Source organism: Solanum verrucosum, unplaced genomic scaffold (genome assembly GCF_900185275.1).
Source record: "Solanum verrucosum unplaced genomic scaffold, falcon-dt-bn FXZP01000267.1, whole genome shotgun sequence".
Classification (NCBI taxonomy): domain Eukaryota; kingdom Viridiplantae; phylum Streptophyta; class Magnoliopsida; order Solanales; family Solanaceae; genus Solanum; species Solanum verrucosum.
In genome coordinates this window covers 240,152-256,675 of record NW_026019869.1, presented here as the reverse complement: position 1 = coordinate 256,675, position 16,524 = coordinate 240,152, and the positions used below count along the sequence as shown (strand labels likewise).

General features: G+C 36.6%; 1 protein-coding gene across 1 annotated transcript; it reads left to right on the top strand.

Moving 5' to 3' along the window:
- Positions 1–1,473: 1,473 nt before the first annotated feature.
- Positions 1,474–15,449, top strand: LOC125818861 (CSC1-like protein At4g02900). Its single transcript, XM_049498378.1, has 13 exons — positions 1,474–1,636; positions 2,244–2,395; positions 2,684–3,023; positions 3,199–3,348; positions 3,752–3,887; positions 3,971–4,072; positions 4,372–4,491; positions 4,619–4,699; positions 5,821–6,161; positions 6,623–6,868; positions 7,722–8,046; positions 14,677–14,910; positions 15,153–15,449. The coding sequence occupies exons 3-13, from the start codon at positions 2,710–2,712 to the stop codon at positions 15,357–15,359; spliced, it is 2,256 nt and encodes a 751-aa protein (XP_049354335.1). The 5' UTR covers positions 1,474–1,636; positions 2,244–2,395; positions 2,684–2,709; the 3' UTR covers positions 15,360–15,449.
- The last annotated feature ends 1,075 nt before the right edge of the window (positions 15,450–16,524 follow it).

The window sequence follows — 16,524 nt, the reverse complement described above, 5'->3', positions numbered from 1 at the left end:
GACATAAATCTATTCACATTAAGTTTATTTTTTTAAAAATTGTTTAATCTATTTTATTTATCACAAAAATATAAAAAAATAATTTAATATATCAAAACGTAATTTAAATTTATAATTTTAAATAGAGTAAATTTTAGGAATAGCAATGATAAAAATCATATTAGCGCTCTATAGCTACAGTTTTGCTCTTTGCGTTCTTCATAGCCAAATTATGTTTGTTATGGAGTATTTGATTTGTATAAATCGTGGCAATTGGTATAAATCGGGCGCTAATTCATTTGTGTCTATGAACATTGCGTTTGTATATGTATATGTTTTCTGTGTTAGGATAGAGTGGCGAGCGAGATTGGGAGAGAGATGAGATATGTGAATTGTATATGTATATCAGTTAGATAATTGTATATATGTAACTACTATATGTATATGTATCCACGATTGTATGTGTATACCTGCATAAAATTTGAATTCGTATACAATTGAATCGTGTTAAAATATTTGTATTTGTATATCAAATCTCTCTCTCTCACTTTATACAAACACAAATTATAATTGTATTCAATATAATTTGTGTTTGTATAAAGTGAGAGAGAGAAAGGAAATAAGAACTGGGCAAGAGAAGATTTGTATTTATATAATTATAAGTGTATAGGCTGGAGAAATATGTATTTGTATTTATATTGCTTTATACAAATACAAATTATGCATTTGTGTTTGTATAAAGTGAGAGAGGCGAAGAAGAGATGATTGACAAGAATTTTGCTGCGAAATGGGATTAAATGAAACGACAACTATTTTAATAGATTCTGACCCAACAAAAAATCATACTCCCTCCGTCCCATTTTTATGTCATCCCTTTCTATAAATAGTTGGTCCATAATACTTGTCATTTCATAAAATCAATGCATAAATTACCATATCGTTCCTTTTTTACCCCTGTGAGTTATTAGCCTTAAAAATATACATTTGACCAACTTAGAAAAGCTAAATAAATGATTCATGTTCATTGGTTAAATTAATTAATCAAAATAATTTAATTCATATTCATTGATTTAATACTTGAGTTCCAAAAAAATTAAATAAGGGTAGAAGGATAAATTTACATCATTTCTTAATTCAAGTACAAAGTAAAAAAGTGACATATAAAATAAGACGGAGGGAGTAACAAATTAGTTCGAAATAAAAATAACAGAAGTGAAAAAGCCACGGAATAAACTCGAAAATGAAATAAAAGAAAGGGGGGCATTTGTGGAATTGGTTAATGAGGTGTGTGTTAATAAGAGCATATAACGTTTATTGGGTGAAAGTGTCTGATGACAGCAAGTTTCGCCCCTGCCAAAGGAAGGCCGGTCCCCGTCTCTGCTTCTTTTCCGTTCACTCTCAGGCCCGGCCATTTTTTCCGTCATTAATCTTCCTCACAGAAACCCTTATTAATTCTCTCACAAACCAAACTGAAATCTTTTTTTCATATTCTCATAGAAAAAAAAGGAGAGGTGGCTGTTTTGTTGTTGTTATCATTCACATTCACCTCATTGTTATCAAAAATCTAAACTTTTGTTTTGTTTGGCCAAAAGGGGGGAGAAAAATTGTGTTGGGTTCTTGTAAGAGGACGGAAAGCAAGAATCTTGGGTCGTTTTTGGTTAGTTTTTTTTTTTGTTTTTTGGTTGTTTATTAATCTTCTTAAGTTTGTAATCATGTGTCAAAAAGTTTTGATTTTTCGTGTGTTTTCTTGATTATGGGAGACTGTTTTCGAACCCCATGATATTGGAATAAGCAAATTTTGAATTCATAGAAGAGAAAAAATAAAATAAAATTGATGGGCCTCTGTTCTTGATTCTGATTTGTTTAATACATGATTTATGTATAAGACTATATTTCAACGTCAATGGCGTAGCTGTTTCATGTTCTCATTGTTTTATTCTTTGTAACTCTGGGCTTAAACAGAGCAATTTCTTTTTGATGACCCTGGTGTCGAATCAGCTTGCACATAACTCGACTAATTCCAGAGGGTATCTGACTTGGACAGGGGAAGAAATTACCTCAAGAAGTTTATTTTATGATTCTCTTCTTTTTGTTATGAGGGGTTTTACGAAAAACAGGGAAATGTCTATCTGCATGTCTCTGGCATCATAGCATACCGTTTCTGGATAAGTTTTGTTGTAACCTTGATGTTTCTTCAATTACTTTGTGGTGAGTATATATATATTTTTGTACTTATTTTGTAGATATTGTCATTGAATTTGTAGGTTAACACAAAAGTACAGGCTGGTAGAGTGAAAGTGCACCATCATTGTGGCTGGCAAAAGGTGCCTTGATAATAAAGTGAAAGGTGCTGACTGCCAGAGGAGAACCAGAATTTGGATTTTCAGGTTCAACCTTTAAGTTCTTACTCTTGAAAGTGAGTTCAAAATTTTATAGTATTTCCTGTAATTGTACTGATTTTTCACATATATTTATGCTGTGTATTGAAATTACTGGTTCAGTCTGGGAACAAGGCTGCATCCCCTTCTGCTGACTGCTGATTGCACTGATGACATATTGTTAAACTAAGTTATGAGTAGTTTTGTCCTATTATGAGAAATACCATAATAGGAGAAGTTGTCACTCTTATACTTAAAACCTATCTTCCCTGGTCAATATCATCATACATGTTCTCACTACGTAGCTATTCTTGCCGAAAGATCAGGTTACAAGTAACATTTGGAGGGAAACATGGCTAGCAGTGAAGATATTGTTCTGTCAGCTGTGCTCAATCTTCTATCTGCATTTGCATTTCTAGTGGCCTTTGCTATTCTACGACTCCAACCAATCAACGACAGAGTGTACTTTTCAAAATGGTATCTGAAGGGTATACGAGCAAGTCCAAGAAGTTCTGGAACATTTGTGAAAATTTTTGTCAACTTGGACTGCAGAACATACATAAGGTTCTTGAATTGGATGCCTGCAGCTCTAAGAATGCCAGAACCAGAGCTTATCGATCATGCTGGTCTTGATTCTGCCGTGTATATACGGATATACCTTCTTGGGTAAGTTCACAACATTTACATAGTCCTTGTCCATTTCACTTAAATAGTTTTTACTGATAACGAAATGCTTTCGGTTGTCACTAGGAACTTTTAAGGGATAAGTGGGCAGAAATGTTGATTTACGTTATTGTTGTCTTTTTATGCATCAGCGCTAATTCCAGTATTATCAATGCAGCTTGAAAATCTTCGTTCCTCTCGCACTACTTTCTTTTGCGGTTTTAGTGCCCGTCAATTGGTCTGGGAAATCATTAGAGCAAACTGAGGGTCTAACATTCAGCACTATTGATAAACTTTCGATATCCAATGTGCCGGATGCATCAAAGAAGTGAGGATTGACTTTTTCCCTTTCTGTATTGGTTTCTCGTGTTGACATTGTTGTGAAAAAGCTACTTGCTATAAATTGAGTTTCTTGTGTAAAATGTTCATCATAAATATTAATTTGGTAAAGAAACTGCACGTCACAAACCATAATTTTATCTCAAATAAAATTCTATTATCAAGGTTTCAAAAAGATAATAGAATAATGGAACATGTATTCATCTCAGGTTTTATGGCACCACATTGATGAATTTTCTTGTTTCTTCACTTTTGTTGCATAGTGAAATAGTAATATATAAAATAGCACCTCGTTTGGTACTCTTGTCAGGCTTAGCTGCTGCAGTTTCCTTTGTTTAGTGGTTTATAAAAGGATGACACTTACTAACTAAAGTTTTCTAAAAAAATTTCAGGTTTTGGGCACACCTGGTAATGGCTTACGTAGTCACATTTTGGACCTGCTATATACTTTACAAAGAATATCATATAATAACAACCATGAGGCTTCAGTTTCTGGCCTCTGAAAATCGTCGGCCTGATCAGTTCACTGTAGGTGCATGACATAATTCGTTGAAATGTTGAGTGTACGGTGTAAACTGTTTGGTTAGTTTACCAGTGCTGTTCTCTTATAGGTCCTTGTGAGAAATGTCCCTCCAGATCCAGATGAATCAGTGAGCGAGCATGTCGAACATTTCTTTTGCGTGAATCATCCAGATCATTATCTAACACACCAGGTCTCTGTCCATTTGAATATCAAGAATGATGTATTTTAGAATTCAGACAATGACAGGGAAATATACAGATACTGTTTATTATCATGTCTCTTCCCTTCTTAGATGACATAGTTATGTTATGTCCTATCTAGCCTAGTTACGCTGAGATGTATAGGGATTTATCCATTTCTCATTCTTACATGTCCTGGTAGTTTTTGGTCACTGCAATTGATCAACCTTATACTTATTCAACTTGTAGGTTGTTTACAAGGCAAATAAGTTACTGCAATTGATCAACCTTATACTTATTCAACTTGTAGGTTGTTTACAATGCAAATAATTTAGCTAAATTGGTGGAAAAGAAGAAGAGCTACAAAAATTGGCTCACATACTACCAAACTAAGTATGAGAGGAACCCTAAGATTAAGCCAAAAACAAAGGTACTTTTTTTTTCTTGACCTTGTTACCTTTCTAAACACCAAAGCATTGTTTATTTTCATTTCCTGTTTGTTTTTTTGTAAAGTGAGTCAATCATACATAACGAATCTCATGTTCAGTCATGTATAGACAGGGGTTTGGGGCCTTTGGGGAAAAACTGTGGATGCCATCGACTATTATACCACAGAAATTGAGAAGTTGAGTAAAGAAGTAAGTGTCTCTGACTGTTGTATCTTATTTCTCTTTGTTCTTTATGAATTCATCTGAATAAGTACTTTTTTTGCTTGAAGTATTTCTGTTCTTCCATCTACATGCACCACTGTTTTAAAGTTTTTCATGGGTTGGGTTATACTTCCCAATCGATTCATTCTGTGTTACTGCCGTAACTAATTCATATTTACAAATCACATTTCTTTCTTTCCCATCAAATGAGCTACATGTTGGAAACCCAAATTGATTTTGAACACTGGAGGTTTGTTAAGAAATAAGCAATAAGCAATAAGCAATAAGCAATAAGCATTGTTGTTATGGCATACATGATCAAATCTGGAAAGATAAATGAGTCATTGAGGACTATTTAACAGGTACATACAAACCTTCAGCAGGGCAAAATATTTAATTGGAGTACATTCTCATACGTAAAAATGTGACCTTTCAGATTTTTCCATATTTTAAGCATCATCTTGAAAAAAACACGTGTTTCAACTAGCTCTTTTGAACTTAGAGCAAAGAAGATGCATGTATATGGCCAATGCGTAGTTATATTGATGTAGTACTTCGGGGAATTTAATCTACATTCAGGGAATCCAAAATAAACGAGAGATTTCTCCTGACAGACCTTGCTTGAATTGGGCCAAATGTTTATTCTCGCTAATATTTGTTGTTAGCTAGCATGCGAGAAAATATTTTCAGCTTCTTTTGATGTCTCTTGTAAATATGATGATTCTTGGATTTAAAGTTGAGAAAAACATCACATAACCTGTGGTAGTATTGGTAATTTTATTTGCTGCGTCTAATTTTGTATGTTAGCTTGTACAAGGTGATTGTAGACCAATTTACGTTGAAATAAGACATAGGTTCCTGTCTTTACTTTACCAATAGGTAAACTTTCTCTAAAAACTTGCTAAGCTTGTCAAAGACTGGCTTTAATTTAATATACATTATATCATGAATGTCTCTGCAAAATAAGATGATTTGCCAATATCAAGAGATTATGGGAAACCAATTAGCAACACCAGGTAAGTTTGCTAATGGAAAAGGGTTGAAATTTTTAGCAATTAATATTTGGATTTCCTGTTGCATTATGGTAATCGACTTACCCTTTGATGTAGGAAACTATAGAAAGAGAAAAGGTAATGAGTGATCCCAAAGCAATAGTTCCTGCGGCATTCGTTTCATTCAAATCTCGTTGGGGAGCAGCTGTCTGTGCTCAAACACAACAATCAAGTAACCCAACCATTTGGTTGACACAATGGGCTCCCGAACCACGCGACGTCTATTGGAATAATCTTTCAATACCATTTGTTGAACTCAATGTCCGCAAACTGCTAATGACTGTTGCTTTCTTCTTTCTTACATTCTTTTTTATGATCCCTATTGCATTTGTTCAATCTTTGGCAAGCATTGATGGTATAGAGAATAAACTTCCCGTCTTAAGGCCATTGATACAAATGTAAGTGCTTGTCTTAATGATTTTTTCACTTACAAAAAAAAAAGTGATCTTATGCTGTTAAGTTAGTAAAATGTGTGCTAGTGTTTATACATAAAAGAAAAAAAATGAAATAAAACAATTTCTGAAATGCTGTTGTATTGATGGATGATTATACCATAAGAATATTTCTACCCATTCCATATAAGCGTTCAGGTTACCAAATGCACTGAACTAGAGGTCCATGTATATACTTTTATACTCTTTTCAGTAGTCTCCCATTCTCTCTTTTGCACTTTCAAAATCTTTTCCTGGGGAAGGTAAGCAGTTTAGCTGACTTATCTAGAAAGACAAAGACACCCACGAAATTAGCATCAAACTTCTACATTTGCACTTGAGGACGTCTTTAGATATATTACTTGAGCATATTATGTATTTAAGAAATCAATAATTGAGGTTCTTACTTCTGGACATTTCTGTTACAGGGAAGTTGTCAAATCCTTTATCCAAGGTGTTCTTCCTGGGATTATATTGAAGATCTTTCTGGTTCTTCTTCCTATGATTCTAATGGCCATGTCAAAAATAGAAGGCTATACATCACTTTCATCTTTGGACAGAAGATCAGCAACTAAATATCATTTTTTTATCCTTGTCAACGTGTTCTTGGGAAGTATCATCACTGGAGCAGCCTTTGAGCAGCTTCAGAGATTCGTGGATGAGCCTCCATCGGAGTGAGTTCCTACTGCTCATCTAAATGGAAGCCATGAAATGTTGACGGATCTTACCGTTGGACTGCTAGAAAGAAACCAAAAAATTATATGAAGTGGGAATATCAGGAATAGTAGGATATAATAGGAGCTTGCCTAATGCAGTGAGGGAGCCCGAATCTAGTCTTTATGATTCAACCAAAGGGTGTATAATTTATAAACTCCACAACAAAGATTTGAAGGAATAGGTTTTCAACTTCACCATTCCTAAAAAATAAAACAAGAAAAGAGGAAAGAAGATTATATTCGCATTATCTAGTGATAAACATGTCACCTCCTATGATTATTTATTTCTTGGTTCAGAGATGGAGCTATCTGAAAAATTAACCTCTTCGCATTAGGATCTCACTGTTATCTAGAATTGCTTCTGTCGAATGTTCCATATTGACATATACTACATTAATTTGATAGCTGATCCCTGCTTGTGACCGATCTATTATAGGGGGCATTAAAACATAGATGGGGATATTTTGATTCTTTAGTTGTACTTTTTTAATAATATTTCCCCTCAAAGTGTAGTTTTCATTATACGATGTTCAGTGAACACTGCAACTGCAGATGCATTACATTGACCGATCTATTATAGGGCTACATTATGTGAGTTGAAGTATATGAGGCATCAAGAGTTTGGATTATTTAAGTGACTTTAGATTATTGAAAAGAGTCTGAACTTGTTTATAGGAAATTCCTTATTAAATACTTCTCTGTGTTTGATATGAAAGGATTTCTTTGTTTAAAGGTTATATATTCTATAAGCATTTCTTCTTCTGTCTTGATCATATGCACCAATTTGTTTAACCTTTTCCTTTATGTTCAGAATTCCAAAAACAGTTGGTGTAGCTATGCCATTGAAGGCTACTTTCTTCATTACCTACATAATGGTTGATGGTTGGGCTGGAATTGCTGCAGAGATTCTTAGATTGGTTCCTTTCGTTATGTTTCATCTTAAGAATACTTTCCTGGTAAAGACAGATCAGGATAGAGAGCAGGCTACAGATCCCGGTTCGTTAAATTTCTCTGTATCAGAACCTCGCATACAACTGTACTTCCTACTAGGCCTTGTGTACTCAGTGGTCACACCTATACTCCTGCCTTTCATCATTGTCTTCTTCGCGTTCTCTTATATGGTTTTTCGCCATCAGGTATGTTCACTATTCCTTTTGTAACAGATATTAGATATTTTGTCGAGAAGGTACCTACGAGATGTGTGATAAATGCGTAAAAGCAATGAACCTAAAAAAATCTAGTGTTCTCCAAAAATTACATTTCGGTTTGTGGATCGCCAATGAAGCAAATATAGAATGTGTAGTTTGTATTTTCAGAGTGCAACAAGCCAACAACATTCTTTCTGAACAATTGAACCTTCTCTTGAACTTTTTTTTTTTTTATACACTTTATTCCTGCTTCATATTTGTGGTAAAAAAACACTTTCTTCAGTTAAAGAGATGACGTCCCTTTACTTATTTATGTCTAATAACACATTATTTGATTATACAAACCCAGTTAACTACTTCTGGAACTAATTACTGAATTAGCAGATTTATTTTAAAAAACCTGAACAAATAGCAGAAGCTAGAAGTGTGAAGAATCTAACTTCTCCTCATCCGACCGATGTGGGACTCAACACCCCGCCTCATGACTAAGGCTTGACATCTGGAGCGTGAATAATTTAAAATGGGGCCCAACATCGGTAAATAATAAATTGTGATGGACCTGACTCTGATACCATGTCAAATAATCCAAACTCTCCTCAACCACACAATTCAATAATATTTATCTCCTATTTTCTCACATGGATCTTGGGCCTAACTCAGCCCCAAAAAACTAGTATATGAAGGGAGGTGATACAATGTCAATTGAGTAAGCCTTAAAGAGCAAAGAAGATTGATAGTTGCTCTTGAACAGCTGAACTCGATTCTTCCAAGGAAGAAGATGAATTGAGAAAGAAAGAGAATTTCTTATTGATCTGAATTGATACCTTTACAATGAAATCAACGAGTATATGTAAGAAGGGACAGCTGTCCACAAATCAGTTATAACAACTTGTAACCGACTTCCTCTACAACTATTACAACTCACGTGTCAGTCACGTGTCCCACTTAACAGACTCAAATACAAAATTAATGACTAACTCGATTTCTAATCAATTGACATGTAACAATACTCCCCCTCTTCATCTGATCCTTGACCTCAAGGATTAAAATGTGGAAACCGCTGGGTGAAAGACTGATAATCCTCCCAAGTGCTATCATCTTCAGACGCATTGAACCATTTGACTAACAACTGAGTAGCAGGTCTGCCATGCTTCTTGATAATCCTCCTATCAAGAACTGCTTCTGGTGTTAAGAGGATGTGACCAGCGTCAACATGAACCTCAGGGATGGTAGCCGAAACAATATGGGACCCTAACTTCCTTTTGAGCTGAGAAATATGAAAAGTAGGGTGAATTCGAGAGGCAGGGGGTAATTGGAGAGTGTACGCAACTGAACCCACCCTTGCTATAATTTGTAAAGGACCAAAAAACTTGGCTGAAAGTTTTTGGGAAGTATGAGATTTCAATGATGTTTTGTCTGTAAGGATGTAACTTTATGTAGACCCAATCCCCGACTACATAAGACCTATCAGTCCTTCCTTTATCAGCTTGAGACTTCATCCTACTTTGGGATCTAGCTAAATGAGACTTTAGGCATCTCAAGGTAGCCTCTCTGGCTTGTAAACTCCTATCGACCATGTTAAGTTGGGAGTCGAAAGGCATGTAAGGAAGGAGCGGAGGAGGTGTTTGACCATAAACAACAGCATAGGGTGTCATGTTAATAGCAGAATGAAATGAAGTGTTGTACCACCATTCGGCAAGGGCGAACCATTGGGGCCATTCCCTAGGTTTCTCAAACGTCATGCACCTGAGATAACACTCAAGACATCTATTAACAACTTCAGTCTGCCCATCTGTCTGAGGGTGGTATGCCGAGGAAGTGAGCAAGGTGACCTTCTGCAATTTGAACAATTCTTTCCAAAACCTGCTTGTAAATATTGGATATCTATCAGAGACTATGGTTTTTGGAATTCCATGCAGTTTGAATACCCCATTCATGAAAGCCTGAGCCACCTCCACTGCAGTATAAGGGTGCTTGAGTGCCATAAAGTGAGCTGCTTTGCTCAACTTGTCAACTACCACAAAAATAACCTCATGTCCAGCGACCTTAGGAAGACCCTCTATAAAATCCATTGAAATATCTTGCCACACTTTGTTTGGAATTGGTAGAGGTTGAAGAAGGCCAGGGTATGCTACATTTTCACCCTCGCACCTTTGACAAACATCACAACATCTAACATAGGCATAGACATCCTGTTTCATTTTCTTCCAGTAAAAATCCTCTTTTAGCCTCTGTAAGGTGGCTGTTATACCAAAATGACCTCCACTAGCACTGTCATGGTATAAAGCTATCAGATCTTTTCTCACTGTAGCCACAGAGCCTACCATCATCTTACCTTTTCTACTCAGGATCCCAGCATGATAACTGTAGTAAGGCTTAGTAACACCTGCAGTCTGAATGGAAGTGATTAGTTTCTGTAGCACAGGATCCTGCAACCACGAGTTCTTAACATCTTCAAGTAGTTGAGTTTGAACCCCAGAAATGCTACAAAGCTGGACGGGTTCCTCTTTTCTAGAAAGAGCATCTGCAACAACATTGTCTTTGCCTTTTTTATATGAAATAAGGTAGTCATAACCAAGTAGTTTGACCAACCACTTTTGTTGGCTAGGAGTGGTGATCCTTTGCTCCATCAAATATTTGAGGGGTTGATGATCAGTTTTAATTACACATTGCCGACCCAAAAGATACGGCCTCCACTTCTGGACAGCTGACACTAGTGCTAACAATTCCCTTTCATAAACTGATAGGGCTTGATTCTTTGCGGGCAACCCTTGACTGAAAAATGCTATAGGTCTGTGGTTTTGTGCAAGTACAGCACCAATACCTCCTCCAGAGGCATCTGTTTCCACTATGAATTCTGTGGAAAGATCTGGTAAAGCTAAACAGGTGCTGAAGTAACGGCCAATTTGAGCTTGTCAAAAGCTTGAGAAGCACCTTCAGTCCATTTGAAATTTCCTTTCTTCAATAAGTCATTCAAGGGTCTTGCTATAATACCAAAACCTTGGATAAACCTCCTGTAGTACCCTGCAAGTCCCAAAAACCCTCTTAATCCTTTTAAAGTTGTAGGTTGGGGCCAGTTCACCACAGCATCTACCTTGCTTCCATCCATAGCAACCCCTTCTTGAGAGATGATATGACCTAAATAGTCAATCTGTTGAACCCCAAATGCACATTTACTTTGCTTCACATATAAAACATTTGCTCTAAGAATCTTGAAAGTTTCCCTCAGGTGAGAAAGATGATCAGTCCACTTAGAGCTGTAGACAAGGATATCATCAAAGAATACTAAAATGAACTTTCTAAGATAAGGAAGAAAAATCTGATTCATCAAGCTTTGAAATGTGGAGGGGGCATTGGTTAGGCCAAAAGGCATGACCATGAATTCATAATGACCTTGATGGGTTCGAAAAGCAGTTTTTGGGATGTCAGGCTCGAACATCCTAATCTGATGATAACCTGATCGTAGATCCAACTCAGAGAAATACTTTGCTCCATGTAGTTCATCTAGCAATTCTTCAATCAATGGAATGGGAAACTTATCCTTGATAGTACGAGTATTCAGTTCTCTGTAATCGACACACATTCTCCATGAACCATTCTTCTTCTTAACCATGACTATGGGTGAAGAATATGGACTGGTACTAGGCCTTATCACTCCTGAATCCATCATCTCATTGACCAGCTTCTCAATCTCATCCTTCTGAATTGCAGGGTACCTGTAGGGTCTAATGTTGATAAGAGAAGTGCCTTCCTTCAAGACGATTCTATGGTCATGATCTCTTGATGGTGGTAATTCAGTTGGTACCTCAAACAAATCATTGAAATCTCGCAGCATCTCCTGTATGTGGCTTTATCCTTACCAACTTCATCACAAGTGTTTATTGAAAAGAAACTACCTGGTTCCCCACTGTACTCCTCCCCCAAATACATACACAGAGGTCAAGCATAGTTCGGCTGGTTTAGCTAACTATTTATCCATGCCACTCTGTTGTACCAACTTAGCTGCAGGAGGTTTGACACCCCTCAGAGACACTTTATGTCCCATGATACTGAACTCCATTTTAAGTTGTTTGAAATTCCACATTATATCCCCCAAGGTAATTAACCATTGGACCCCAAGGACCATGCTACACCCTCCAATAGGCAGTACTAACATGTCAGAATCGAATGAGACCCCTTGCATTTTCCAAACCAGCTTCTTACATATATACTGGCAATGCATCTTCTTTCCATCAGCCACAGACACAGGAAAATGGGAGATAGCAGTTAAAACACATCCTAACCTTTTGGCAGTGTTTAAATCCAGAAAATTGTGAGTACTCCCTGTATCAATTAAGACTTGTACAGCCTTGCCTTTAATAGATACTGTAACTCTCATAGTCCTAAAGTCATGCAGTCTATTCATGGCATGAACACACACATGAGGCAGAATGGCCCCCTGATCACCAGTCTCCAGGGAATGGCCTATCATAGTCAAGAATTCTGCAGGGTCTATTGCAACTTCCTGCTCTAATTCCTCAACACCCTCACTGTCCTCCTCTACTTCCATAGAAAATAATTGTCGCTTCTTCTTACAAACATGCCCATAAACATACTTTTCATCACAATAAAAACATAGTCCTTTGCTCCTCCTTTCATCCATCTCAGCAGATGTTAATAGTTTGACATTTTTCAGGTTAGGTTTGGGGTTATTAGAGAAGGTCGTGGAATTTTTGGAAAGGTTTGGATGACTTCTACCGGATTGGTAGGTGGATCCATAAGAAAAAGTGGGAGTAGTTCTGGGATTGGAAAGTACTGAAGATCCAGAAAATACTTGCTTCTGGACAACTAAGGTTTGTTCCTGTATTCTAGCTAAGTTAACTGCCTTAGCTAGTGACCTTGGTGCAAGCATTTTAACAGGTAAGCCAATTTCTGGTTTCAACCCTCGAACAAAGCAACTAATAGTTCAACCCTAGTGAGTAATTCATCAAAAAGATCGACATAGTCTTGAACAGAGTTTACCTGTCTCAAGTACTTGAAGTCGCCCATTGGATCGTCAAATAGTTCTGCCCCAAACCTAGCATAGAGGCTTCCTACATACTCAGTCCAACGTGGCCATTCCCATGACAGCCTGTGCTTCATATAAGATTGGTGCCATTGAGGTGCCTTGCCCTCGAAGTTGCAAGATGCCAGCTTAACCTTTGAGTCTTCTGGGGTTTTGTCTACATCGAAAAATTGTTCACATCTGTAAAGCCATTCCCTCAATCCCTGTCCATCAAATTCAGGGAAATCCATCTGGTAATTACGAGTAGGTAGTTGATAATTCCCAGGTCTGTTTTCACCCCTAGGAATTCCTTCAGCTAGGGGTCTAACACCACCATGGGTGTTCGTAGATGTTGCCAGCAATCTTCGAAATTCGTCCATGGCCTGAGCCACACTAGCATCCACAGACCGTCAAATCTCGGCGACGGAGCTGGTTACTCCTTCCATGGAGTGTTTGAGACTGTCGACCTCCTTGCGCAGCTCTTGCATCCAAGTGTTGTGATCTCCCATTGCCACAGATCAGAGAATACTTTTCTCTGATACCAATGATACAATGTCAATTGAGTAAGCCTAAAGAGCAAAGAAGATTGATAGTTGCTCTTGAACAGCTGAACTCGATTCTTCCAAGGAAGAAGATGAATTGAGAGAGGAGATTGAGAGAGAAAGAGAATTTCTATTTGATCTGAATTGATACCTTTACAATGAAATCAACGAGTATATGTAAGAAGGGACAGCTGTCCACAAATCAGTTATAACAACTTGTAACCGACTTCCTCTACAACTATTACAACTCACGTGTCAGTCACATGTCCCACTTAACAGACTCAAATACAAAATTAACGACTAACTCGATTTCTAATCGATTGACATGTAACAGGAGGATTGACCAAAGACCATATAAGGAGACCAAGGACCTCTAATCCCACCGATATGTAACTTTAACGCCCCCGCACGCCCAAGACTGGACATTTGGAGCATGGACAATATAAGACAGGAGGCCAACATCATAAACAATGAATTGGGATGAGCTTGACTAGAAATGGATCTTGGGCCTAACTCAACCCCAAAAGCTAACTCATGAGGAGGGAAGGTTTGCCTAAGACCATACAAGTAGACCAAAGATCTCTAATCCCACTGATGTGGTGACTTTAACAAGTACCTACTAAAAGAATAGCAGATCTACAGAGAGAGAAATGAAAGGATTACTTTAACGCAAAAAAGAAGAAGAAAAAACCAACTACTATTATACATTTAGGCACAAGAATAAGCAGTAATTCATCACCATATACAAATATATGGTACTTTAATTGCTACTCAGCTCTGCAAGTCACCCGTTAGAAGTTACATGATGTTTTCCCGCACTTATCTTGTGCTACTTTGCCTTGCTTTCCCTTCAGGACAGCTTGAAATTATCAGCTCCTTTATCCATTGTATGCAACTTGAAATTATCAGCTCTTTTATCCATTTCATACAACTTGATTATTTAGATGGTGCAATTTAGTAGGGGTCTTGAACTTCAACATTTAATATTTGCTGTTTCTGCTCCCTAGATATCCATCAAATGGCCAGATACTGAAAATTTGCTCTTTCCTCTAGATCATTAATGTGTACGATCAGAAGTATGAGAGCGGCGCATCATTTTGGCCAGATGTGCATCGTCGTATACTTACAGGTTTGGTGATATCCCAGCTTCTATTGCTGGGTTTGTTGAGCACCAAAAATATTTCCAAATCAACACCTGTAATGATTGCACTTCCAGTTTTGACAATCTGGTTCCATATATTTTGCAAGGGCCGATATGAGTCGGCATTTGTGAAATTCCCCTTGCAGGTTAGTGTTTCATTACCTACTGCAACACGTTGTAAGCCAGGACTACAAGTTAGTAAATAAGAAGAACGAAAAATTCATATATTCTAGAAATTTGTTCGTTTATTATACTGCCACCGTGCTGGTTCAAGTGCTAATAGGAAGGAATTCACTCTTTACACATACTTTTTACATCTTCCTCTGTCTAGAAATGCTATTGACCATGTTTGTCAACTTAGGCTAAGATTGTTAAGTGTCTGGTGCAGGATGCAATGGTGAAGGATACACTAGAACGGGCGACAGAACCAACTCTTAATCTTAAAGCATATCTCAAGGATGCTTATGTCCACCCAGTTTTTAAAGGTGTGGAGTTGGACAGACCGTCAGCAGTTGACGATGAGGAGAATAATCCACTTGTTCCTACGAAGAGATCACGTAGGAGTAGTAAGTCTCATTCTGAAGAAGGCGTTTGAGACACAGGATGTAGAGTCAGTTTTGTCACCCAAAGGGAGATAGAAAGAACTTAAAAGGAAGTGGTTACTATTCTTTATTCTGTTCTCCCCACTATAGCTTGTATTGGGATTTCTGCGGTGGAACATGAAAGAATCAGAATGTACTGAATGCAGAACTCGAACACGCGATGATGATGATGATATCTCAGCTTCAGGTGCCTGTAAATGCTCGCGATATATAGGAGAAAGAAAGATTTTCTTTAACTTGTTCATACTATCTGATGTTTATGTGCAGAATCCAAAGGCTAAAATGAAAGTGTGAAACTATAATGATACTTCAATATCTAAGCAATCAAAGTACAAAGTGACCAAAAGAAAGGTCCCTATAATAAGCTCCATAAACTTATTAAATTGCGAAAACAAGGTTTGCGTACATCTATCATCGGACATCTGACTACACTGGTTATGCTGTCGTAAACATATTAACTTATGTCTTGCGAATCTTAATTCACGGCTTAAAAAAGTAATTCTAAAGATATATCAACACATAATTTGAGTGACTTTATTGATGCAAAAATAAAGTAAAATAACTCCATTCTATAAAATTTCTTTAACTTTCTTAATTTTTTTAAAAAACTTTATTTCATTAATTTTTTAAATCTGAGTAACCACTTAAAAGAATTTACTCAAATAGTGCGCCTACCATTTGGGTGTGCTGAATGGGCAAGATCCAAAAATATAGTAGGAGGACGTTACAATTTTATTTATTTACCCTTGTTTTGATATTTTAAGTAATGTCTTTTTAAAAAAATTATATATATATATATATATATATATTTTAAGTAATGTACTTACCTCAAAATAGATAAAAACTATTTTGATTTGAGTGATTCAAATGGGTCCACGATTCTTGACGTGAGATATCCGAATTGTTTTGATCAAGCAGAAAATTTAAGAAATAATGGAAGATTTTGTAATATTTGTTAAATTGTCTTATCAAAGTCATGTTAATAGTATTTTTAATTAATTTTTTTTTACAATAAAATATTAAGTAAGATTCAATAAATATAAAATGAGGATGATGCTATCAAATAAATGACATTTTTTTTTGTGATGGATCAAACAAGAAATGGTCTTATAAATTGACAATAATGAAATACTTTTTTTAAATTGAAATTCATAATGT